General features: G+C 37.5%; 1 protein-coding gene across 1 annotated transcript in view; it reads right to left on the bottom strand.

Moving 5' to 3' along the window:
* Positions 1-11,483: 11,483 nt before the first annotated feature.
* The window catches only part of ABO6 (DEA(D/H)-box RNA helicase family protein), a 53,816-nt gene continuing 37,926 nt past the window's right edge, over positions 11,484-27,373 (bottom strand). Inside the window, exons 13-19 of the mRNA XM_089144678.1 lie at positions 19,989-20,058; positions 19,752-19,900; positions 16,088-16,393; positions 15,926-15,985; positions 13,013-13,165; positions 12,819-12,929; positions 11,484-12,331 (exon numbers count right to left, since the gene is read on the bottom strand). Of these exons, the coding sequence (XP_089000804.1) occupies positions 11,846-12,331; positions 12,819-12,929; positions 13,013-13,165; positions 15,926-15,985; positions 16,088-16,393; positions 19,752-19,900; positions 19,989-20,058 (1,335 nt within the window). The 3' untranslated portion in view covers positions 11,484-11,845. The remainder of the gene's footprint in view (positions 12,332-12,818; positions 12,930-13,012; positions 13,166-15,925; positions 15,986-16,087; positions 16,394-19,751; positions 19,901-19,988; positions 20,059-27,373) is intronic.

The raw sequence follows: 27,373 nt of genomic DNA, 5'->3' as shown, positions 1-27,373 counted from the left end.
GATTCTGGATCTAGAATTGTGAAGTTTTTTTTTTTTTTTTTTAATCTCTTTTTCTTGTAGTTTGATTAAAAAAAAAAAAGAGAGAGAAGAAGGAACACGTGTTTGTTCGGTTGCTTTTCAGCAGTTTTGTTGAAATTTTTTTTTTTTTTTGTTTAAATGTAATCATTATTACATTCGTTTGACCAAAAAAAAAAAAAAGGGTTGTAAAGCTAAGTTTGAGTTTGGGGTGAAAAAGTGGGAACGGAAGAGTTTAAATAAAATAAAATAAATTCGGTGGTGAAAGAGACAGAAGAAAAAAAAGAGTTTTTTTTTTGTTTTTTTTGTTATCGGATCATTACCGTACAAGTTGTTTCCACAGGATTTTGTGTGAAGCTTTTTTGTATTAAGTTAAGTGATCCTAAGGTTTTTGGTCGTTCTGACTCAATGGAAGTGACGGATCGAGGAGATTTCGCTCTGTTGGTATTGATTTTGTGAGTTCGTACGGAGATCAACGAACATGATTTTTGGGTTGTTGACGGGTATGAATGGCACAAATCAGATGGCGGTGAAGAGTTCTAATTTCTCCATAGAACTTTTTAATGGTCATAACGATTTCACCTTGTGGCAACAACGGGTGAAGAACATCCTTACGCGGGAAGAGGACTGTTAAGACTCTCAGGAAAAAATCAGAAAAGCCAGAGGTGGGTTGTTGACGGGTATGAATGGCACAAATCAGATGGCGGTGAAGAGTTATAATTTCTCCGTAGAATTTTAAATGGTCATAACGATTTCACCTTGTGGCAACAACGGGTGAAGAACATCCTTACGCGGGAAGGGACTGTTAAGACTCTCAAGAAAAAATTAGAAAAGCCAGAGGCGATGATGGAAGACAATTGGCAAGAGTTGAGGGATCTAGGAAATAGTACAATCTAGTTGTATCTTGCAGATAATGTTTTTCGTGAAGTCATCGGGGTGGCAGACCCAGAGGAAGTCTGGGCAAAGTTGGAGAGCAGTACAAGTCCAAGTCGTTGACAAATCGATTGTTTTTAAGGAAACAGTTATATGGCATTCAGTTGTTAGAGGGAGCAAATTTTGACAAGCACCTGGATGAGTTCAACAGGATTTTGACGGAGTTGTCGGCTCTTGATGAGAAGATCAAGGAGGAAGACAAGGAGTTACTTTTGTTGGCATCATTACCTCAGTCGTTTGATCACGTTGTGACCACATTACTTTTTGGTAAGGATATTTTGAAACTTGATGATGTTATTACTGCATTGCTGATGAATGAAACACGGCAGAATAATAGCAGTAATAAGGAGTCAGATGAAAGTAGTGCCTTGGTTGTAAGGGGTGGTCATAGTAGAGGAAGATCAAATGGGAGAATGGAGGGGTCTAGCAAGTCAAGGGGTCGCTCAAAGTCTACTTGTCGTAAAGTAACTTGTTACTATTGCAAATAGAAAGGTCATATAAGGAAAGATTGTCTAAGGCGTAAGGAGGATAGGAAAAGGAAGGACGGGGAGAGTGATGAATCATCTATTGCTGTCTTATTGAGCGATGATGGAGGAGATGATGTCCTTTTGACTTCATCATCAGGTTTGAATACTTCAGATTGGATTTTAGATTCTGGATGTTCTTTTCACATTTGTTCAGTCATAAATCAGTTTGCTACATATCATGCATGTGAAGGTGGTACAGTCAAAATGGCAAATAATGCGGAAAACAGGGTTGTCGGAGTTGGGATAGTGCAGATTCGCATGTTTGATGGGATTGTGCGAACTTTGACTGGGGTTAGACATGTGTCAAATCTAAGGAAGAATCTGATTTCATTGAGTACTCTAGATTCTAAAGGTTTCAGATGGTCATCTGAAGGTAGAGTTCTTGAGGTTTCAAGGGGATCAATGGTTGTGATGCGGGGAAAGATCATTGGTAAATTGTACAGGCTTGCAGGGATTGTAGAAACAGGTGGAGCTCCAGTTGACACTTTGGCAAGGGGTACAGGTAAACAGAATTTGCAGGTTGTTCAGGCACAAAACAAGGGCAAATTTGGAAAGAAGCGAGTGACTTTCGCTTTGGATTTGGTGAGTGGCAGTGATCTCTCGAAGCCGGCTGTGACAGGAGAGATGGAGCCATGTCACATCTTATAGCGGTGATGAGATGTACGAGACACCCCAGGTGGGCGGTGAGCGCCATGCTAGTTTAGTGATGGCAGTAACAAAAGCATCCCTGGAGGGGATGTGGGCCATGCGGTAAGGTGTGGTGGATACACAGAGACTAGTGATTGCAGAGAGACATCATCAATGGTTTTCTTCAAGGTGGTTTGCAGATTTCAAGCCCAAGTGGAGATTGTTGGGTTTGGGTGTCTTATATTCTGTGGGTCCATGTAATTATGGTTTTGGTTGTTGTAATTGAAATAGGGTTTGGGTCAATTATTAATACTGGAGTAAACTTGTAACATTGGGATTAGGGTTTTAGTTTTCCCTATAACTAGTTTATGTGGGATAACCTAGTAGACACGGAAGCAAAGGGTAATACTTTGTGGGTGTGAGAGTGGTATGAGGTTTCCTGGAACTAGTGAAACTCTTTTTCTCTCTGGTGGATGTAGGCAGGGTTTTGCCGAACCACGTTAAATCCCTTGTGTGCTTTGCTTGTGTTCTTCTCCGTTCGTGGTTGTGCATCCATTATCCCTAACATTAAGAAAGTTTTAAGTCTAGAGATGAAGGAAGAAACGATCTAAAGGGGTTTTGAGTTGGGATTTTTGGAGTTTTCAATCAATTAGGTTTTCACATATGGGGCCGGTAAAATTTTAATGGATTTTATTCAAAAGTTTCCACACCTAGAAGCCTTAACAACTCAACCGTTAAATTGGTATTTTACACGTGTCTGCTGGGCTCAACATAGAGACGTGTACAATGAGAATTTTATCTATTCTCTTTAAAATTTTCCATTACATAATTAAGAGGATTGCAAATTAATCTTGAACACTAATAAGGGGGGCTATAAGTGAATCACTTTCCTAAACGAATGATGGAGTGCAAGGAGTGTACAATTCTCTACGAGCCTGTTTGGTTACTTGAGTCATGAGATTTCAAATACCTAGAATTTTCAAATCTATGGGGTCATGATTCATAAAATTAACTGTTTGGTTAACTTGAATCTATGGAATGAAAACCCTAGAGATCTCTTTATTTTCATTCGAAAGTCAAAGTTCGAAGAGTTCCGTCGAAATGTTTAGCTCTTTTATAGTAAGGTGAAATCCAAAGATTTATGAATCTACAGATTTACGTTTTTAGTGTAAAAAGATGAATCTCTAAATTTCATGAATCCAAGGATTTTCACAACCAAACGGGTATAAATCTCGCATTGATGAATCCACATATTTGAAATCTCTTGATTCATGTAACCAAATAGGCCCTACGTTAATCTCAACTATTCCATGGTCCTTTTTTGCCTCATTTGCTTTGTATGGCTCATATGGAGTCTCTAAATTTAATTTATTGTTCTTTATTTTCTGTATGATTTTGTCAATTGATTTGATTCGTTTTCTTTTCAATTTAATTTATTCTTTACTTATTTTTTTTTCTTTGTTGGGTCTTTTTTTTCCTGGTGTTTCTAGTTTCAAGAAACACAAAAATAAAAAATGATAAAAAAAAAAAACGTTTGATAAAATTATGTTGCTTCAGGTGATTGAAACATAAAATTGAAATTTAGGAGAAGTTTCAAGAAACAGTTTTGATGCAACAACTATTTATTGTTTTGTTCATTTCTTGATGCAAAGGTTTTGCATGAATTAGGTTTAAGTTGAAACAATTCTTGAGAGGGGTATCCATTGAATTTGGTATTCTAACACAAGAAACCTTAACACAAGAACCCTGCTAGTATTGGTTTTGCTTCTAAAAGTGAGTTTTATCAAATGCATATGTAAGTGGTTGTATTTTCAAAACACTCAAAGCTGTTTATGGTATTTTGTTGAAGTAAAAACACTTTGTGGATTATCATGATATTGGAAGAGAAAGGTGGATGATAATAGTATTTTCAGTATTTGAGAAGGGAGAGGATAATTTAGTGGCTTAGATAATAAATTTGAATAAAGTATTGGAACCGATTCAATTTGAAGGAGAAAAAACGATTGAGTTGGGAAATAACTTGGAAATTTGGAAGTATCAAGAAAAAGATGAGCGAGAAAATTTTGTATTTTTTTTGGTACTGGTGCTTTTTTAATACTGGAAATGAAATGTTGTCCGCAAGCGAACCCAGGACCTCTCCACTCAGAAGTATGGATCTTTACCACGACCAACCAAAAGTTTGAGTAGGGGAGATGATAATAAATAGAGTGTTAGTATGTAAATATGAGGGAATGATACAAAATTTCTCATAATAAAATAGAATTTTATAAAACAATTTACCAACTATTTGAGAGGATCCCTCAATTATAATCATATACGACATCTAACATTCTCATTCCAAAATCCATAATGTGGGAGCATAATGACCAATGGATCTTTTCAGAGCATGTATTTACAATTTGGTTTGGGTAAAGAAGAAAAGAGCAGTCAATGTAGAGTTGTTCTACTGATAAAAGCAACACCTCTTAGTGAAGAGATTGTGGGTTAGACTCTTGCTGAGGCATATTAATATCTACACTAAAAAAAAAAAAAAAGATGAAAATTTTCAACTTGCTTTTTAAACACTACACTCCATTTATCTTCTCATAAGTAAAGACATTCTATAGTTGGAACATTGAAGCTCATCTCGCCCTTTACTCCCCTCTTTATCGTCTTCATCAGTTAGATAGAGTAATTGGAGCACTATAAAGTTGATTGGAGTAGAGCACTGTAAAGTGTATAACAAAGTTATTTCATCTAGGTCTTGCAATTCTTTTGTTCTTAATGTGTTCCTATAGGTAGTTATGACAGACAGTTGGTGGATGCAAATCTTACAAATTCAGATTTTGCTGTGCTTGATTCATTGAAACTTGAATTGGGTGTACAATTGATTCCCTGAATCTCTTGAGAGCGATGTTGTAAACCTAAACAATAAGGAGGACTAGGTTTCAAAAGAATGGAGCAAATTAATTGTGCCTTGCTACTTAAACAATGATGGAGACTTCTCAACAACCTAAACTCTCTATGGGGAGGAATTCTCAAAGCAAGATATTTCTCCAACTCATCTATATTTGATCCAAGAGTAAAAAACAAAAACAAATCATGGATATAGAATAGTATTACCACCATTCTTCCCACTCTACAAACAATGGTACAAATGAAAATTGGCGATGGAAAAGACACATACTTTTGATTTGATCCTTGAGCACAAACAACAACATACCATATGGTAGGTGAAATTCTTTTTCTACTTTGGTAAAGGCAAGCTACGGTGCAAGAAGTACACAACAACTACAGGCAAAAATGTAGAGAAATGAACAATCAAAACAATACTAATCCATTAACTTCTTCTCTATCTCAGCTAATTCTTTCAATTAACCTGTCCCCAACATAGGACTCATGGTTATTTCTATTATCGACAACAAGGTGTTTTCTGCAAAAATAGCAGGAATTGCGTTGTCAAATACAAATAACCATGACTCACTGCCAACATTCTCCCTTAATGAAAATTTCATTGGAAACTGCTAATAGATCCAAAGTTTAAAATATTCTTTTGGCGTCTCTTAAATGCAAGATTACCAGCAAAGCTGACTCTTTCCAAATGGATAGAAACGAACCTGTGAATTATGCAACAACAAAGAATAATCAACTTGGCATATTTTCATCTCGTGCGACTGGACAAAGATTTGGGCAGCATGAGCGGTGGGACTAAGATCGGAATTCATTAGAAGCACATCTCTTCTAAACTTATGCAATTCCTTTCTAACTGAATATCATTTTGAAAAACATACTAAAGTCTGGTTTTATGCAACAACATTGCATAATCAACATGGATATTTTCATTTCCCCCCCACCAAAATTTGGGCCGCAGGCGGGGACTAAGAACGGAATGCATAGAGCACATCTCTTCACTTATGCATTCCTTTCTGTATCTTTTGAAACATACTGTCTGTTTTTCTATTTCAAATTACATGATATTTATGGCGCGGAATGCAAAAATATATAACAATAAAAATTCAAATCCCTTTCACAAAATTGATAATGTAAACAGATGGATTAGGGACTTAAAAATTGTTACCAAAAATCTTGAAAGGACAAATAATGAAATAACATCTCTAACTACTTGTTTTTAATGCTTTCATTTAGGCAATAACTTTGGAAACTCCCCAATGCTAATGTGTGCAGGTATATTTGATGAACTAATGGAGATAGATGAAGTTTGAATGTTGTGGGATGGAATAATCAAAAGATGTGCAAAAAGGATGGGCTACACCATGACAACTTTTGAAGCATCTACTAGAAACCACTTGGGCAGTGATACTAAGAGCACATAAAAAGGATGTCCAGCTAGAGTACATTTGGTGTGATTATATAGTAGGAAAAATCCTCATCACAGACAAAGAAACCATTCAATTATCTCCCACTATTTTTCCTATCTTGGCGATGATGATACGAATCACATCCAAATTAGAAGTTTGTAACTTGAAATATGATGTAGCAAAAAGTTGGCTTTTAGTATGTCAAATGAATATATGGGGCTATATTGCAATGCGACTATGTCTCACACTGGATGTAGCCACCAAGTATGATTTTTATAAAATTTTATCTTTATCATAAAAAATAAATAAAAGATTGATTCCTGATATTCAATCAAACATAAACAATCGTATTTGAAGTGATTAAACAACATTGCACAAGGTTGTAGCAAAAAGCCCATGTTCAACTTCTAGTGGCTAGAGCTTGCACATTTAGTGTTGAGTTGCTGGCAAGATGAGAAACTGATGGTGTTACCTTTTGATGATTACTATTAGTGGTTGTTCAACTACGCTTTTCAAGCTTCAATAATGGAGTTGTTGAACTCCAAAATGCAGGTGAGAGGGAAATCGTGAAGGATTGTTGGAGAATGGCTAATAGAATAGGGTAAATGAAGTATTTTCACCTCATTATATATTAGTGTATAATGATCTTTACAACTATACCACCAATGATGTTGGTTTTCAGGAATAGGGAAATCGTGAAGGATTGTTGGAGAATGGCTAGTAGAATAGGGTAAATGAAGTATTTTCACCTCATTATATATTAGTGTATAATGATCTTTACAACTATACCACCAATGATGTTGGTTTTCAAGAGTTTTGAAAGTCTCTTACAACAAACTTCAACCTAAATACTTGGGTTTACCTCATGAGATTGGAGCTTCAAAGACTTCTACTTTCCAATTTATTTATGACAGAATCATTAATGAGTTGATTACTATTAGTAGTTGTTCAACTGCACGTTTCAAGCTTCAATAATGGAGTTGTTGAACTCCAAAATGCGGGTGAGAGGGAAATCATGAAGGATTGTTGGAGAATGGCTAATAGAATATGGTAGATGAAGTCTTTTCACCTCATTATATATTAATGTATAATGATCTTTACAACTATACCACCAATGATGTTGGTTTTCAAGAGTTTTGAAAGTCTCTTATAACAAACCTCAATCTAAATTCTTGGGTTTACCTCATGAGATCGGAGCTTCAAAGACTTCTACTTTCCAATTTATTTCTAACATAATCATTAAGAAGTTGGAACTAGGAAGGTTGGAAAGCTAGACTATTGTCCCATTTTGGCAAAGAGACTATGCTGAAGTCTGCAGTATTTGCCTTGCCCTAGTATGCAAGTAGCCATTTCAAAATCCTCAAGACATTACATAATCAGTTCAGAAAGCATACTGCAAACTTTTACTGGGAAAAGCTGAAGGGTGAGGAAAAACCCACTAGATTGCTTGGTAAAGATTGTGTAGGCCAGAGGACCAAGGGGGTTTGAGTTTGAAGATTTTGTCTCTCAAAAAATGCTCTCTTCTAGCTAAGATGGCTAGTAAATTATGGCAAAACCCCTCCTCTCTATAGGGTGGTTTTATGAGATGTATATATTTGCCACACTCATCATTTTGGGAAGCTCGAGTAGGATATCAACCCTCGTGGGCATCCAGAAGTCTCTTTACTGGTAGAGAAGCTTTGAGAACCCATTTACTGTGGAAGGTAGAATCTAGGGAGAACATCCGAGTGAGTGATGACAGTTGGATTCCTAATGTGTCCCCTGAGATGCTTCAAATTAGAAGCCAATCAATCTTACCTTCCTTTGTGAGTGATCTCATTGATCACCATGCTCAGGTATGGAAGAGAGAGCTAATTAACCAAGTTTTTCCATTAGAGATAGCAGACATAAAATGTTGTACTCCTTTAATCCTCTTCCTCAGACAAGATGTGTTACATTGGATAGAGTCTAGAGATAAGAGTGGTTACTGTTGAAGCTATTTACAACATAATGTCTAAGGCTGCAATAGAGGAGTCAATACATACAACTTCTTCTACTATTGCTTGGAGAGAAATTCCCTCGATAATGTGGAGAACTATATGGAAGGCTCCATCACTTCCTAAAATTAGGCATCTTATATAAGGGGGTGTGAAGTTGGTTGAGCAACTAGAGAAGGTGGTTTCACAGGAAATTCAACATTGACTCATCCTGTTTTAGGTTTGGGAAGGCGTTAGAGGATTTGATCACATAACACATGGCTTTGGATTTGCTCAAGCAACTTGGTTTTATCAGTTCTCTGGCCTATAAACCTCCTATGGCTCTAGCACCTTTTGTGAATTCTTGGTTGCAATCATTGCCTTCGGTTTGTACAAGTAGTAAGGAAGAGAAGTGGTTGTTCCTCGCCAAATGTTTCTTCCTATATTGGTATTTGTGGGTTGCGAGGAATGATGTGATCTTCAAGAAGAAGAGTTGGTCCCCTCAACAGGTCACCTATGTTGCATCTCATGTTGCCATGGAGTTTCATCAAGCCAATTCTAAACCCAAGGAGTAGCCAACCTAGTAATTCTATTAAAGAAGGTTGGGAGCTCCAGTCATCTAATTTTATCAATATTAATTCTAATGCCTTCTTTGTGGAGAAGAAGATGCTGAGTGGTTTTTGGAATCATGGCTAGAGATCACATGAGGTATGCTAATAGCAGTTTTTGGAAGGCAACATCTCTCATTGGTTTAAAGTATGAGAGGATTGGGCCTTAAGGATGACCTTGCTATGCTTTACAGGAGGACTTCCAGTAGGTTATTTTTGGGTTCGATTGTCTTGAGTTGGTGTCTTACTCCACTTCCTCCTCTCAACTTGCCCCCCTCTCTATCTCCCCTGATAAATTCAATGACATTCTTCATCTCTTCTCTCTCTTTATTCATTGTAAGTTTTGTCATGTTACCAAGAACCACAATTCCTAGGCAGATAGCTTAGCCCGGGAGGCCTTGTTGGTTGAGGATACAACAATGCGGCTGCCATCCACTCTTTGGATGAGCAAAGTTTCTTCCTCTGCTTTGGATGTTTCATCTAAACAAATATACTTGTCACCCAGAAGAAGAAGTAAAAAGAAAATAAAAAATAAAAAATGAAGAAGAAGAAGAAGAAAGAAAGATAATTGGAGCCATGTGCTAGTGGATATGAAGTGAAGTATTTGTATTTAAAGGACTTTGTTTTAGGATGCCAGAATAAAAAGAAAAATCTACCACCTCTTTGGATAGAGAAAGATGGAGGGGTTAAGGGAGGAAGAGAGTTTTTCTCTGTTTTTTATTCTTTCATTCAAGAACTATTAGGCAAAGTTTTAGGAACACCCTAGAGTAATTTAAAAAAGCATACAACAACAATAAGCCTTGTCAAAACTAAATGGAGACGGCTACATGGATTCTTGCCTTCCAATTAGTTATATTTGAGGTCATACTAGATACAAGGCCTAAGTTATGCATATTCTTTTTGACCACTTCACTTAAGGTTATCTTAGGTCTACCCCTAGCTTTTTTAGTCCCTTCAATCTAGATTATATCACTTCTCTGTACAGGGGCATTTATAAGTCTCCATTGAATGTGGTCGTGTCACCTCAAATGACTTTCTCGAAGCTTATCACTTAATAGGAGCGACTCCCAAACCACTTTAATATAACAATTCCTTATCTTATCCTTCCTAGCTTTGCCACCCATCCATCTTAATTAGCATCCTCATTTCTACTACACTGAATTTATTTATATGCTTTACCAAAAAAAAAAAAAAAAGTTTATTTATATGATTCTTTTTAACAGTCCAACACTTTGCACTATACATTATAGTTAGTCCAACAACGGTCCTATAAAATTTTCCTTTAAGCTTTAATGGAATACGCCGATCACACAAAACCTTGGACACACCTCTCCACTTCATCCACTCTATTTTAATTATTTGGGAAACATCATTCTCCATATCACCTCTTTTATTTATAATTAAACTTAAGTACTTAAAACAATTACTCTGAAGAATCTCCTTGTTGTTAAGTATCACCACCTCATTGTCTACCCAATCATGATTAAAGTTACAAACATATTATGTGTTCGTTATTCCTAGTTTAAAGCCTCTTGATTCCAAAGTTACTCTCCATGATTTTAATTTAGTATTAATCCCCACGTGACTCTCATCAATCAACAAAATATCATCAACAAAAAGCATACACTAGGAGACCTCTGAATGTCTTTGGTTAATTCACTTATTACAAGTGCAAATATATATGGGCTTAAAATTGATTCTTAATTGAGAATTTATTACTTTGTTCCCCCACTGTTCTTCAACCATCATACATATCCTTAATTATGTTTACACATTACTTGCAACACTTCTTTTCTCTATTACTTGCCAAATTAACGCTCTAAGAACTCTATCATAAACTTTTTCTAGGTCAATAAATACCATATAAAAGTCTTTCCTACATTCTCTATACATTTCCTTAAATCTCCTAATTAGGTAAATAGTCTCTATTGTAGATCTTTCTGGCATAAACCCAAACTGGCTTTCCGTAATTGTAGTTAAGTAGCTCAAATAGGTTTCAATTAGTTTCTCCTATAATTTTTAGTGTTTTTTTGCCGATCCCAAGCCCGAGTAAAGGAAGAGAGTTGGTGCATCATGTTGGTAACCGGTGCCGAAAAAATCTAGCCAAACCCTTTTCATGGATTCGACCTTAGAAAATGGCATAAATAACCCAACAATATGTCAAATTGACAATCATCTCCTTCTTTGTTAGAATCATTAGTTGGTTGGAGAAAATGATGAATACACCCTCAAATGTATTGTTTTATATCTTATAATTTGAATGGAAGAAAGAACTCAGGAAGGTAAAAAGAAGATAAAATTTAAGATTCTCTTCTACTGAAAGCAGCTCTTTAAAAGTCATAAGAAATTAAGGAAAATTTAGAAATTATAGTTATCTAACCATGACTTGACAGAATTTGTTGACCATGTACTATTGTGGACACTTAATAAAAATTTTAGAGGATCATTGTCTGGCATAATTTTGGAGTATCTGTCATGAGACTCTGGGTAGCCGTACCTTTGGGGAAATGAAGCTGATGAGCATATATTGATTGAATACCAATGAACATCCAAAATTTTCCTATTTCAAATTCCAAAAATACTTTATACAAAAAGTGATTAGCTATTACACTTTCCACTGTAGGAGGTGAAATACTGTGCAATGGACAAAACAACTGAAACTCAAAAACTCACACTGACCTCGTCCCTTGAATAAGAATACATCTATTGGTTGGACAGCATCAGTCCAAAACAACAGCAGACAATTAGATAGTTCCCCATCCATCAAGGATTCTACCATCCCTTCAACATGTAATGAAAATTAAATAAGAGCTTATTGAGCCTCCAGGAATACCTATCAACTACAGTAGATGTGCCTCAAAACATGATGTGTCGGTAACCTATCATCGACCAGAGCAATGCTTAGATGTCCTACGTTTCCCCAACAGTTTGAGCATGTTGTCAGTGATGTCAGGAGGGGACTTGTCATCTTCATCCCTGTTGTTGTCTGAGGTGTGCGTCAACCATGCCAATGCCTCTATAGCAGCATCTCGCTCTGCAAGCTGCTTATTTCTCTTGGGCTTCCCAACAAATTGCATCCCTTTGAATTCCACCACTGCCCTGAATTCATTTGTCTTCAGGTGTTTTGTTTTGTACTTGGGAGGGCTGTGACCAGCTCTCATCAGCAGTGTTTGAAGCAAGCTCTTAGGGTTTGTTCCATCCTTGGTAAAGCTGTCACTGTTATTTCCATCATCAATAGCAACCCTGGCTTTCCTGCATTCACGGCCAAATACAAACCTGCCTTCACATTGATCTGATGCAATCAGCTCCTGCACAGCAAGCATGAGATATTTGCCTTCCTTGTGGATGTCAAGGCTTGGATCTTCAAGCTGCATAACACAAGATTAGTACAACCGCATATATTATTGAATATTACATTTTCAGAACAGATATTACAGTATAGTCATTCTATTTCAATAGTCATTGTGAAATAGCCAAAACACATAGCCAGTTCAGCATATGAAACAAGTGCTAACAAATTCAACGGAAATTCCTAAAGCAATACTTATTGGAGTTAGTGCAGTAGTTTGGTTCCAAAAAGGGCAACATTTTGCTACTGTTTGCACAAAAAGTTCAGATTCAATATGAAGTCCAGCTTGGACAGAAACCAATTATAAGCTCTTGAATTAGTATCCAATATAAATTACTCTGGGAAACTATCATTGTAAATTGGACAATTTTTAATTTGGCAGTAATCTTCCAACCCCAACTTCTTATCGTTTCTATTCCAATGAAGCAGTGGAAGGTTCTGAAAGGATAGTAGTAAAAGCATGCCAACCAAACTATACGTTGCCAACAACTCTGGCTCAAATTTACCTTTTTGTGGAGGAGCTTGTCCAATTCCTCCTTAAGGTTCCAATAGCAATCTGCCAAACTAGGATCCATGAAGAAATCAACATAACCATCCAACATCTTCAAATGTCCAGCCTGAAATTTGAGAACCATGTTAATTCTGTTATGTGTTCAGACAAGTCTCATTCTCTTCACTGGAAGTCAGGATAAGAAAGTACCGAAACCCCATGGCTAAGAGAACCGCCAAAAAGTATTAGTGCTGAATCAGATACACCTGTGGAATCACGTATGAAAACGGTATTGACCTTAACTTTCTCCCCGAAGACCAACCAAGGGTATGGGATTGTCTGATATCGTGCGTTCACAGAGTTCTAGAACAGATAATAGAGTCAGATAAAACAGCGCTACTCATGAAAAAAAAAAAAAAAAAAAAAGCCATTAATCACAAATGAACAGGACCAATAACAATAATACAAACTGACTACTGAGAAAGAATTGCAAGCTGCATCATGGTTGTGTAATTTGTTCCACCTACCACCCAAATCATAGTTTTCACAGTAACAAGTGACCCAATGCATTGGAAGGGTGCCTAAGAAAACAAGCGAGCACCAAGCATGCAATATATTTCTATACAAAAAGAAGCAGTGATTATTATATATAATTACCCTTATATGCAACATAGATTCCATATCATATATAATTATGCTAGAAATGATCTAATATGGGAAAAGCGAAAAAATAAACATAGCATTGGATATAATATAAGCATATTCATAAAAATAGATAAATATAAATCAGAATAAACTTGTTAAGCATCAACAAGACATGTGGTCCCTTGGACCCAAGAAAAAGCCGGATGCCTTAGTAGTGCCTAAGTAATGCCTTGACAACCATGGCTCAAATTAATGTCATTTAGGGCAATTTTCTCAATACAATGTGAATGATCCCAAAATAAAGGATGGTTCACTAAGAACATCACACTTATCAGGGCAAAGATGCAGAATATCAAGAGCTAGGAGTTCAGAAAACCACCAGACAGTGGTGAAGGATATTTCTGAATGAAAAAATGTCAATGTGAAGCACACATATGCACACAGAACTTAAGAAGCTGAATGTTCTTTAAATAAGCCAAGATGGCCATATATAATGCTTATGACCTTTTCTGAAAGAAAAAGGGGGTTGGGTTTTTTTTTTGGGGGGGTGTGGGGTGGGGGAGATGGTGCCGGGGCCAGATAGGTAGAACCTTATGCTTACACATACTTAACCTAGTAGAGAGTGCATGTACATTTGTACATTCAACCACACGCATGCAGATGTCTACATGTAGCACATACCAACTATATCTTTACTTGGGCATATAATATCACCAGACCTAGTTGTCTGATAAGTTCATAAGAACAAATCCACGGCATTCTTGGACCAATTTCATGTGTTTTGGATTTTTTCCCTTTCATTATTACCAAGGTTCTAAAAATCAGTTTCAACCAGCCAGACACTAAACCCTGGTTGAGGATTTTTTTTTCAGCCAACTTTATGCGCCCCCCCCCCCCCTTTTTTTAATAAAACAAAATTTGATTTCTGCTACCCCCTTCTTGACTTGTGGTGAAGATGCATTGAACTGGGCAATGCAGCTCTGGCCTTGCTATGGTGATTCAACAGGTTTGGATTGGCAGTGAAGCTTTTCCCACATGCATTGGTGTTGATTCCAAGCTAGACTCCAGTATCTTTACCTTCACCATTTCTTCTTACTCTAACCTCTTTCTTATCTTCTTCTATTCCTTGTTTTAGGTTAGATCTACTTGAGCACAAAAGTTTACAATCTCTGTTTTATCTCTTGAGTTGCTTTTCTTAATCTTCAACCATTACCATTTTTCTCTTACATTCACATTTGGTTCAACTGTTGGTGGACTGTACAATTTAGTATCACCAATTCCAAGATCCACTGGCAGTTTGCTGAGTAGTTAGAGGTAGTTAAAGCATCATTTCAATTCATACTTTATATTATCATGGTAGTTTCTATTTTCTGGACTACTTTGTAGGTCCGTTCATACTATTCAGTATTCACTAGTATGAGATTAGCACAGCAATATTAATGGTCTTAATTTCTTTACTAATAGAGGTATAGATTGATATTTGATCATTTTTCTACAGGTATCTACCCCTAAAACAAACAGCAAGTGACAAACTAAATTGAATGATGTTGGACTGAAAGTTGCATATAGAATAGGATTCCTGGGTCCTAAAATCTATGGTGGCAAAAATTTGCACATTGTATACACCACACCAGTACACAAGCCATTTCTTTTATTTGGATTTCAATTATCCAGTTCTGGAAAAAAAAAGGGCTTCTCAACCTGAACAATGGCCACCAAGCTGCCATTATAACATTATTTGGTCGCAAGATTTTAGTGATACTTTATTTGCAGTTTGAATTATCCTAACCTGAATGGGCCAATCTTATGCTAGTGACTGGCACATGCTCCTCATCCTGGAAACAGCTTAGCTTAGCCTAGCTTGCTAAGAATACAACCATCCTATTACTCCATTCATTTTGGTTCAAAGACCAAAGTAACCTGTGCAGTATTTCTTGCGCATTATAAACTACGATTATTTCCATTTTAGGTTCAGTTTCTGGTTTCTCTCTCCTCCTCCTCCTTGATATTACACATTTTCCTCACTTGTTGATAGTAGGCTTTTTCCTCCTTTCTTGAGATTAGGCATTCCAAACCCCAGGTAGGTGCCCAGTTACGACCACTAGGTAATATAAAGAAGTGACAAGATCAAGATGAACAAACAATTATCCAGCCAATTCCATGTTAACTTTAGAAAATGTTAATCATAGAGCAATTCTAAAGAGAAAGTGTTGGTTGTTTTGCACCTAAAAATAAATATGGACAACCAAATTATTATTAAAAAAAAAAAAAAAAAAAAAAAAAGAGAAAAGAAGAAGAAGAAGAAAAGAAAGAGAGCTAACTGCTGTTCAGCAGAATGGGTTAAAAATAGTTTGACTGACGTACCAGCCAACAAATTTAAAGGAAGTACTTATGGGAATGAAAATTACAACATAGTAATACAACCCACAAGCCACAAGTAGATCTTCCTCGAAAGTAACGTTATTGGAAACAACTTACTGCATATAGTAGAACTTGACCGTCATCCATCGTTTTGAAAGACATAGAAGTCTCTCTGTGCTACATGTGGAAAGAAAATTTATATAATTTCAGTGTCAGAGGGGGGTATTCAAAGGAAAATGCTCAAAAAATAAAATTAAGAAATAACAAAGAAATACTTACCACAACAGAAGCTATACCAGGAAAAAGGCCAGAACAGATTACAGCACGAACCAGAGACTGATTGTGGCTTAAACTATTGTTGCTGGCATCCACATCTAATAAACCGGCTTCCTTTAAAATGAAGTTAAACTGCTTCCTGAGAGAATGGATAGCCTTAAGAGTCTGAGCAGAGAGGAAATTCCGCCAGCAATATTCGTAAGCTGACCCTTCTCTTTCTGCATCTTTCCATCCTTCATAAGCACGGACAAGAGCCATATGATCACTGTAGTCTTTTGCAGAGAATCTTGACTTTGCAGTCCCTGCTAGCTGACAAGAAAAATAGAGGAATCAGTAGTTCCACTGGGCTTCCCTCAAATTTTATGTAGTTCAAAATACTTCTAACATGCAAATCTCCAAATCCCAAGAAAACTTTTCTTTACTTACAGAACATGAGGAATGTAAATTGCATGAACAAGGAAATCTGCGTATAAGATCCTTCTCATGCAAGGAACCATAGAAGCCTAATACGGTTGGGAGCTAAGATGATCAGGACGCCAGTCCCTGTTTCACATCATGAAGTGTATGGCCTACCTTCTAGGTTTACATTTTGAAATCCAACCTGCTCCAGTTCTATGCACTTGTGGGCCCAGCACTTGTGACCCTTTGTGGGTTCATTGCAGTAACTCAAGTTGGAGAGTTAGAAGAATAATTAGCAATATTTTTCCTACTGACAGCTACAATTTTGTTTGATTTTACTTATGGTTTATGAGGCATATTTGACATGTAAGGTGGTGTTCTGATATATTTGAATAGGATGTTTGAGTCTATTTGCTTTTGGTATAAATGTTTGAACCTGATCTAGTAATTCAGATTCAGAGAAATCTAACGGTTCAATTTTGGTTAAGTATTAAATAGATGTCCTAACAGGGTGTTCATTGTGGATGACTAAGCTTACTCATGAGCATTCTAACCTCTATTTATCTTAATAATTTTTGAGAATCTGAGCTTTGGCTGCCACATAATGGCTACATTGGTAAATGATGTGATTTATCTAATTTGTTTCTCTTCCATGGCAGTTTCACTTTCCAAGAACATTTCCTAATTTTTGGTATAATTCCATATGTGATGATTGATTCAACCTCTGATTAAAAAGATAAACCATGTGAATAAGGAGATTATGGGGTTAATCATCAACCAAAAGTCATGGCCCAAAATGTGCTTGATCATGTCTGGACAAGACCAACATATAACCTCTCACAAGTGAACATGTAGGACATCTCCTTTGAAATTAAACAACTACCAATAAGTCCTAGATTGACCGAAGTTAATAGAGTTATAGACATTTTCTTGAAGATTCATTGAGTACTACAATTCTATTTTGTTATCTTCTGTTTGATGTAAACGCAGATTTAGGGTTAAGGCTATTTTGAGAATTTCCCTAAATCTAAGGGCTGCCCAGGAATTTCCAGCTAAAGAGAGCAGTGATCCTAGGGTTTGTAGGATATTTTAGTACTTGTAAACCCTGCTGTAATATAATTTCAGATTTGAAATCTGAACAAAAACAGAAAGCTAGGGTTATGGCTAGGGTAGGAGAAGAGCTGGGTTTTGCTGCCCTGTGTTTCAGACTTGATTGTCTTGCTATTCTGCAACTTCAGAACTTGATTCTAGGACTTGATAGAGGTCTGTAATATATAAACTTAGGGTTCTTAGAAATTGGATAAGTGGCAGAAATTTCAGATGAAGGAGATGAAGTGCAGGATTTTTAAGAACTAAGAAAACAGCGTCAAACTGAGAGATTAACTACAGATTTAATACTTGAGTGGTGCGACCTAAGGAGAGATGAAAGGGAGGTTTAAGGGCTGGGAATTTAGGAGCTACAGAGGAAGGGTTATGCAGCTGCCGCAGGGGAGAAGAAGCCAAGGGGGAAAGGGGAATGGCAAGCCGTAGGGGAGGGGAAGGTAGGGGAGGTGCTGGGGGAGTCCAAGGAGGATAGGAGAGCTGCTGCACAGGTGTGGCAGTAAGGGCAGGGGGTGGGGATGTTGTGCAGGACAGGGAGGGGCCAGGGTGGTCTTGCATGAGAGAGGTAAGGGGTGGCGGATTCTGTACTTACTTGATTAAAGCTGAAAACCTTGAAGCTTGATGAAGAAGAGCTGAAATTGAACAGACTTCTCAACCAGGGCAACCTCAACTAGGAACCCTGATCCTTAAACTCAATCAACTTAATTAATCATCAAAACTTAAAAAACTACTATGAACACCTGGCTATTATAACCTTCTAAGACCTAGAACCTAGGTGGGAATCCTTAATAGACAAGAATTCACCACTAGACTTCAACACTTGACTTGGACTCCAATTAAAGATCTTAACTCTAGGTGGGATTCCTTTATAGATCAGGATCCCACCACATTATATGGACTCTTGATTTGGAATCTACTAAGAAACACATGCTAAAATTAGATTTTTAAGTTAATTTAGATAGCATGGTGAATTCTTTTCTAATTAAAACTCATGTGCCAAGATAACTAAGGACCCACAAACAACTTTAAAACAAACTCCTAAGACCAATCCAAACACAACTCAACTTACTAATTTAACACAAATACAATTCTGAATTAATCTGGAAATAATTCCAGACTTAAAAGGCCAGAATTACCACCTAACAATGGTTCGGCCAGGTTAGGGTGGTTTCTTGGAGCCATCCTGGGGGCCCCACTTAGGGTTTCACTTGGGGAGGGGGGCTTGTGTTCACATCACTGGTTATCAAAAACCACACAAATACCTTTAACTCCTCAGCATTGGTTACCATAATACCATTTATCACACTAAGAACCAATCTCCTTCAGACCTTAGTGTTCTACCATCCCTATTACTGCTGCAATCCATGATATTGTAACTGAAAGCCATAATTAGGGATCAGATGGGGATGCTCTCACATTTCTTTATCTAACATCTTAATCCATCCAGGCCGTAGAGGCGTAGACCTGCCAAATGACACAAAAATTGCCATAGCTCTAAGATGCCCATGTTGGTAACACTGTCCTCCTTAGTTCAATCTCATTCTGGAGAATATTCCAAACTGATGACTCAAAACTATCAAAAGTGTCATGATTGGTTGCAGTTTCCATTTTCATTCCCCTTCTATGAACTTCTTCTATTTTTTGTTCAGTCTATTTCACAAGGATTTTAAACATGAGATTGGGGTTGAACCTTCAAATTGGTCCCTGTTGATTCTAGTCCAGAAAGGATTGGATTTGCTAGCATCAGTCTTACAAACTCCAAAATCAACCCCTGATCTGAAAATCCAGCTATATGATCCTGACAACCCTCAGAATCAGCTGCTCCAGAATGTCCACAATTGGTATCAGTCACAGCCAATTCCAATTTCGAAATGGTGCTGTTTCAGTTCTCTCTTTATCACAATGTGGTGCATATGAGTGGCAGCCAACTGCAAAGTGGTACATATATAAATGAAAGGAAACTGGAAAGTTTCTTCTGGTGCTTATTTATTTATTTATTTATTATTTTTTTTTTTTGGGGGGGGGGGGGGGGTTTGTAACCAAGACTTGAGTTGGTAATGTTTGAGAACAAAATTCTAATTACATTGAATCACACATAACTAATAACTTGATAACAGCAAGAAGCAAACACATGCACATGCATAAAAAGACTAACAATCAAACTTACATCCTTCTTGTCTTGCGGCAACAAAAAGGGATCCCTGACACTAAGTCCAGCCACTATTGTAAGAATAGGATCGAAACATCTAAAAATGGCCCCCATGATAAGCATCTTTCCAAGCTTTGGATCCACTGGAAGCATTGCTAGATACTCTCCTGTGGGAGATGGGAAGAACAAGAAAGACATAATCATGAGGGTTGGCCTTTCATTTATGCTTCCACAAGAGAGATTAAGAACTATTACCAAGGTTTGTCAGATTCTCCTTCACATCTAAAGCTCCAATCATCTTTAAAAAGTCAACGGCATTTTGGACCTGATGTTACCAATTCAACAGCATGAGAGAGAGAGAGAGAGATGAATGATGAAACAAAATTGTGATTACTTAATAGGGGAAAAATTGTAATCACTTGATTCCATTATGTGATACAACATGCATAGAATAAAACCTTTCCTCCTAGTGCACCATCAGAATCCACAAGGAGGATATCAATGGAAACACTCTAGAATCAAGCCAAAGACAAAAAGGCCCCCACATGGCAAATGGTGCACATGCAAAACGCCATGCATAGGCCATAGGGATAATCTAGTAGTCAATTTCACTGATGCATGATCTTCTGTATGCCGTAATTTTTTTATTTTTCCCCCTCCCCTTTCTGTAGTATGTGGGAAATGGGAACACACCAGAGCCACAAATATATCTATAAAATGAATGATGGATTGCAAAAATAGGACCCCTCATAAGATGTAAAAGAAAACCAGAAATTAACCACTGGACAGACTTCTGATCCTTCTCAAAAGACCTTCAATCTCCCCCCACCCCCAACAAAAAAAATAAAAATAATAATGATGATGAAATAAAATAAAATAAATACATTAATCCATAAAAAGGAAGATCTGAACATTGCATATTCTCTAGTATCCACTCTGACCTTCAAAACATTTTATATCTCCTCTCTCTCTCAAGGAATCCCAACCACTACCACAAAGTTCTAAAACTCAGGTTTTAACCAGCCAGAAATAGAAATATAGTTTAAATATTGGAACTTTTTCCCAGCCAACTTGAGGAGGTGGTTTCAAGGAAATGGATTTTTGCATACAGTATATTTTTGACCCTCTAAACATAGTACATAAACTACTTTTTGTTAAATCACAACAGTAATTGTGCTTTGACCCAAGCTTGTTAGTGTAATTTCTTCGACATTGTTTGGAAACTGGACAGCGAGAAGTACTTATCCCAAATATCATTCAAGTAAATACCTCCGTCCATTTGAATCAATAAAAAATAGTTAATTTGAAACCATAGAATGTCAACCCTCTTGTTAAAAAATATAAAATTAGGGTTGAAGTCAATGTAATATGCATTGCGAACACTTCATTTGGTTTCTAATAGAAACTTTAAAGAATTTTTAACTAGTTCTTAAATTATTATCTATTTTAGTATCTGTATTACATAGTTATGTCTCATAGCACTAAATCAAGGTGTTGAGTAGGCAATTATTGTTGAAGAGTATGTCTTAGAGCATACTTTTTTCTGTCTTATTATTATTCATAGAAAGCTATGATTTTTTCCCTTCTATCTTATTTACATTTACCTATGTAGGTAGACCAACATAATATCAAAGTTGGTGTTGATGAAAGAAATGGGTGCAAGATCACTTCACTCTCTCACACAATCAATCTCTCAACTTTTCTTCTCCTTCCTCCCTAGCTACAAACCTTCCTTATTTGCTTGACTAGACCTAACTATAACTTCTAACTTGGTATCAGAGCTAAGTTCTCGGGTCTGAGAGTTGAGAAATCTCAGTTTTTTCCATCTTCACCTCTTTTTGGAACCCTAGGGTATGGAGGTAAAAAAGGTTCTATCGGAGGCTATAAAATACCTCAAACAGCATTCTCATTGGAGTTGTAATCTTCAAACCAATGCGTAATAGAAGGATTGAAGGCAGCAGATGTTGTCTTAAGCTCTAGAAAGGAAACCCAGAATTCCCACCAGCTATTCCTTCATTTCTTCAATCATCTCTACCTGGTTTAAATTGAAACCACCCCATTTTGATCACTTGAAGGTTCTCTATTTACATCCAAAAGCTTGACTGGTATAGCAGAAGGGTTAGAGAGCACGACTCTCTCCACCAATGTTACTCAGTACCCCCCCCCCTTCTTTCTGTGTAAGGCTTTTGCAGGATGTGGAATGGCAAATGTCTGTTGTATTCATTATCGGTTGAAGGTTTTACCTATTTGAGGTCCTGGTCTGTTGTTCCTCGGAGTTAAGGTGCCTTACTAAGTGTTTGTTTGTAATTCTCAGAGATAAGTTCTGTTTTTGTCTTCTGCTGCAACTTCTGCACAAATTTGGTTTACTGTGTTGGGTTGACTACACTCCCCATTTATGCAAGGCTCCTTGTTGATTGGTTGGACTTGTTCTACACAATGTCTGGATCTAAATATGAGCTCAATGGACCTTTGGATACCTCTGGCAGTATTCCAATGTTAGGACCCCTTTTTCTTAATCTGCAAAATTTACATTCAGTAGAACAACAACCACAGCAATGCTACACTTGATTCATTCCATTGAAATGAGATGACCATTAACAAAACTTACATTAACAATGAAACAGTAAAAACTACTGCTGCTGTCTACTTACACAGCACAACTACAAAGCAATAATTTTGAAAAATCCTATTCGAGAGACCCTGCTCTCCCCAGCAAGCTCAGCTTGCTTTCCACTTCATTCTTTTTTCCCTCCCCCTCACACTTCTCACATTTCTTTTCTTATGTACCACAATCCTAACAAACTCCCACACTATCTCCAATCATTCCCTGCCACGTGGTGTCTCTTCTACATGCCCTTATTTCAGCCTGGTTGTGGATGCTGCCCAATACTATCCTGCCATTTGTCATTTGCTGGTGATGATCTGATGCCTCCCCTCCCATTCCTCCATTTGTATACTCGAGTTATAAGGGGCTTATCATCCAACATAAAAAATGACTCCCTTCGATAACCTCAATACCCAAGTAGCTGTTGTAAAATTGGACAATACCAACTATCTGGATTGGTCTCACCCTGTGAAACTATCATTACAGGGTAGAGGGAAGTTGGGTGCATCACTTGTTCAAGGCAACCGCTACTACTGATCCGAGTTAGAGGCTGAGAAATCCACTATCCTAGCCTGGCTGATTATCTCCATGAAACCTGAGATAAGTAGGAGGTTTATGAGAAAAGGAAGCCAAAGATATTTGTGATGGTGTCTCCACAACATTTGATAGAGTGGCTGACTCAATAAAGGTTTATCAAATATTCCAAAAGATCATCAATATGAAACAGTCTGACAAAGAATTTCTAACTATTGCAACACTGTCATTAGTCTTTTGATCACTACAGTGACCTTCACTTGGCCAACCCTGAAGGTGAGGTAAAGGTGTATAGGAAGCAACACAAGCTTATTTTACTTGGTCTCAACCTAGTTTTGTAGTCAATTCGATGCAAATGTTAGGGCGATCCCCTCTCCATCCTTAGATGAAGAGTCTAGCTACTAGAGAGCGAGGAGACTAAAAAGATGTCCAGGTACAAGGCAAAGACCGTGCCCTTGGAGAGATCCACTCTCACTTCTAGTTCCCACAGAGATTGGGCGAGGTTGGGCAAAAGGCAAAGGGCTGATCAAGAAAGCGCCAGGTGTGATCAGTGTGGCAAGCTGGGAGACATGAAAGATAGCTGATGGGTTCTTCAGAATCAACCCCCAAGTACTTGAAGAGGTAGGAGACAAGCAGCTTAAAGCCCATTATATGGCCACTGAATCCGAGTCATCTGGACTACAGCTTCTCCTGTTTCTTTGTCTCATGAGCATACTGTTGCTGCCGGATGATGCCTCAACTACACCACTTTCTAATACTCATGCATGGTCACTGTCTTTTGCATTGCAAGCCTCTATCCCCACACCACCCACTACCCCTTCAGTCATTGACTCTGTTACTAAAGCTCACATGACTTGCATATCTCAGTATTATAATTCCATATGCTCTAGCAGGGATGAGGTTAGGGTTGCTGATGGCTCCTTTTCTTCCATCTCTAGAAAGCATGATTTCAACATTAACCCCCCCTTTGCTTCACTATATTTTGTTCTTCATTTAACTGATTTTGCTAATAACATATTACCTATTAGGCATTTATCAAAATCCTTAAATTCCTGCGTCACCTTTTGTCTTTCATTTTGTCTCTTTCAGCATTTGTAGACAAAGGCAACAAAGCAACAAGAAAGGGCACTACCTTCTTGAGTCTCAAATACCTACTTTTCTCTCCTACTCGATTGTATGTTTGTGGAAGGAGTGTTACTAGGGATTCCGTGACACTCTGGAATCAGAATTTAGGTCATCCACCTTTGCTGCTATGAGAAAATATTACCACATTTATTTACTTCTTCTCATGCTTTTTAGTATGAATCATGTGTTTTGCTAAACATTACCATTCATCTTATCCTAAACATGATAATGGATCCACTGATGCCCAAGGATCAGCTCCCATTACTTCGTCTCATTCTCTGTCCAGATATCCTTATTTTGTTTTTATTGCAGCTGACTATTCCAGGTCCTTTTGAACTTTTTAATAAAACAAAATGCAGTAACTACGAAAGTAATGACTATTCCAGGCCCTCTTATCCACACCATTCCCTTCTTTGCTCCTCATCAGCATCCTCTTTAGGGGAGAGCAATAGAAGTGAACAGGCTGCTAATGATCCCACACCTTCTCTTAGTCCTTTACCTATTTGAACCTCTCCATTCCTTGCTGGAATTGGAAAATACAAGAATGAATCTAATTGATGTGGGTGCTAGCAATGAAAATACAAAAGTAATGAGTCTGTACAGGAAAGGTAAAATGTTTCAAGAGGAAAGGAAAGAAAAACTTGCCAAGAGTCCTCTTTGGATGCACTTCCTATATATCCTGAGCTTCACATTCCTGAGCCAGGTAACACCTCTGCTCCTCCCTCAGAATTAACAATTAACACTTGGAAAGAAAGAAGACTTGTACTAATCCCATTGCTAAGTTATCTCCTATAATGCTATTTTTCCAATAGGTATGGCCTTTTCTTCTGCCCTTACTTGCTCCTCCATTTCAAAAAATGTGAAAAAGGTTGTATTTGATTGAAAGTGGAAAAAAGCCATGTTTGAAGAAATGTTGGTCCCTGAGAGAGATGGTTCTCGGAGCCCTAGTTAATCTTCCCAAGGGGAGAGTTCCACTCTGATGCATGAGTATATTCAATTAAATACCTATCTTCAAGAAATTTTTGCTCGTGGCTAAATGCAAGAGTTCTTTTATCCATTGCAGCCAACAGAGATTGGCCCATATTTGTAAAGAATGCCTTTCTCCATGATGATTTAAGAGAAAGAAGTCTACATGCAGAGCCACCCCTGGTTTTAACTTTCCTTCAGCACAAGGGAAGTCTAAAGAATGTCTTTCTCCGTGGTGAGTTAAGACGAATAAGTCTACATGCAGCCTCCACCTAGTGTTACCTTTCCTTCAGAAGAAGGGAAAGTGTACCTTCTAAAAGGCCTTTATGTCCTCAAATGATCTCCTAACACCTTGTTTGAAACTTTGAATGATTCATGCAACTAAATCTAAGTAATGAGTAGTCACAGAGTCAAGATTGTACGGCTATGGCTCTCTTAGTGTTTATGTTGATGAAACTGTTGTAACTTGGAATGACAATGCTGAGATAACCAAATTGAAATCATTCCTAGCCCAACAATTTAAGGTTAAAGATCTTGGATTTTTAAAGTACTTAAGAATCAAACTATCAAGATCAAAGAAAGGGATCAATATTTGTCTGAGAACGTTTGTATTGGATCTTTTTTCAAAAGAGACAGGTAAGTTGGGGTGTAAACCTACTATCTCCAAAGTTGGTGAAGCTTGTGGTTACCCTATAATAGATGCAGGGAAGTACCAGGGATCAGTTCAGGCATGTTCCAAGAGTAGGCACCTGGATGCTGTTTATCACATCATTTGGTACTTGAAATCTTCTCCAGAAAAGGTCTTCTCTGTGGCAATCTTGACCATTTGGTGATCAAAAGCCACGCTCATGCTGGTTGAGCAAGCTCAAGAATCCATCAAGTTATTGTACATTGTAGGTGATAATTTGATTACTTGGAGGAGTTAAAAACAACCGTTAGTAGCTAGATCCAATGCTGAGGTAAAATTTAAAGCAATGGTTCATCAAGTGTTTAAACCCACATGGCTTAGGTAACAGGTACTCTGTTCAGAAGTTGGGATTTAACACTAATGATCCCATGCAGTGTTTTTATAACAACAACACTGCCAAAAGCATTGCCCACAATCCTGTACAACAAGAGCAAACTAAAAACGTTGAGGTTAATAATTACTTCACAAGGAAAGCTGGATTCAGTTATATCTGTACGACCTTCTCAAAGACAAGCGAACAAGTGGCAGACATCTTCACCCAGGGTCTCAATCTTAGCCAATTAAATACCTTCCTAAGCAAGCTGGGAATGCATGACATTTATTCTCTCTCTTTTTTTTTTTCTTTTTTCTTTTTGGGATGCACACCCCCGGGGGGGGGGGCATGGGGGCAGGGTTTTAAAATTGTTTGACTCTCTTATTATTAGTCGTTCAAACTTCAAAGTTAGCGTTAATGAAAGGAAGGTGCGACAGCTCTTCACTCTCACACAATTGATCCTTTCAACTCTTCTTTTTTTCTTCTCCCTCCATGCCTACAAGCTGTCCTCTCTTTGCTTGATCAGATCCAAATCTAATTTTAATTATCTTAACTTTAAGGTTCGATATTTACTAACCAAGGAAACTAATGATGTTTTCTTCTAACTCTTTGAATATTAAAGTAAATATATTAACCTTAGGACAAGCTTCCATAAAGTTCCGGAGCCAACCATGAAAGAAGTCTCATGAGATATCTCGCTTTCTCACAAAGGTGAGATAAGGGGCATGCAAAACCTTGGATTTCCAAACTCAATCGAGATCTTAGATATCTTGATCAGATCTTGTACATCATTATCATACCTCAGATATCTTGATAATGTCTCAGTTACCTTGGTCATATCTTGGTTAAATCTCGGTGAGATCTTGATAATATCTTAGGTATCCTGACGAGAATTCAGCAATATCTCGGAACTTTATTGTAATTTTATGCATTCCACTAAAATTTGGCTTTGATTCAACAGAAGAAAATCACCCCAGCTGAGATCTTACTCCAATTCAACCAAATCTCACCCCAACTTGCTTTTTTAAGATAGCGGGTCGAGCATTAGGATTGAGATCTTGAACTATGAAGCAAACTAGTAATTTGCCCAATAAAACTCATTCTAAAACTAAATATAACAATGATAATAATAAATGCACAAACTCATTCAGATCTCAGCCATCTTGTACCTGGTCTAGATGGTCAGTCAAGACTAGTACTTAAAAGTTGCTCCTATACACCAAAGTCCAAACCCACACCACCTGAAACCATAGTTCAAGATCTGGATCTCGGTGGCCAGCTCAATCCTTCAAAAGTTCAAGTTGGACTGAGGTCTCACCATTGAGCTGGTTCGGTACATTCTTCTGCCAACTTGATTGGTCATCTTGGTGGTTTTTTCATTGGGATGGAGCCTTTTAACACAAAGGCAC

Source organism: Hakea prostrata, chromosome 2 (genome assembly GCF_041222555.1).
Source record: "Hakea prostrata isolate BN-2017 chromosome 2, UWA_Hpros_2, whole genome shotgun sequence".
NCBI classification, from domain to species: domain Eukaryota; kingdom Viridiplantae; phylum Streptophyta; class Magnoliopsida; order Proteales; family Proteaceae; genus Hakea; species Hakea prostrata.
The sequence above is the reverse complement of the archived record's forward strand: the minus strand, read 5'-3'. Positions and strand labels throughout refer to the sequence as shown.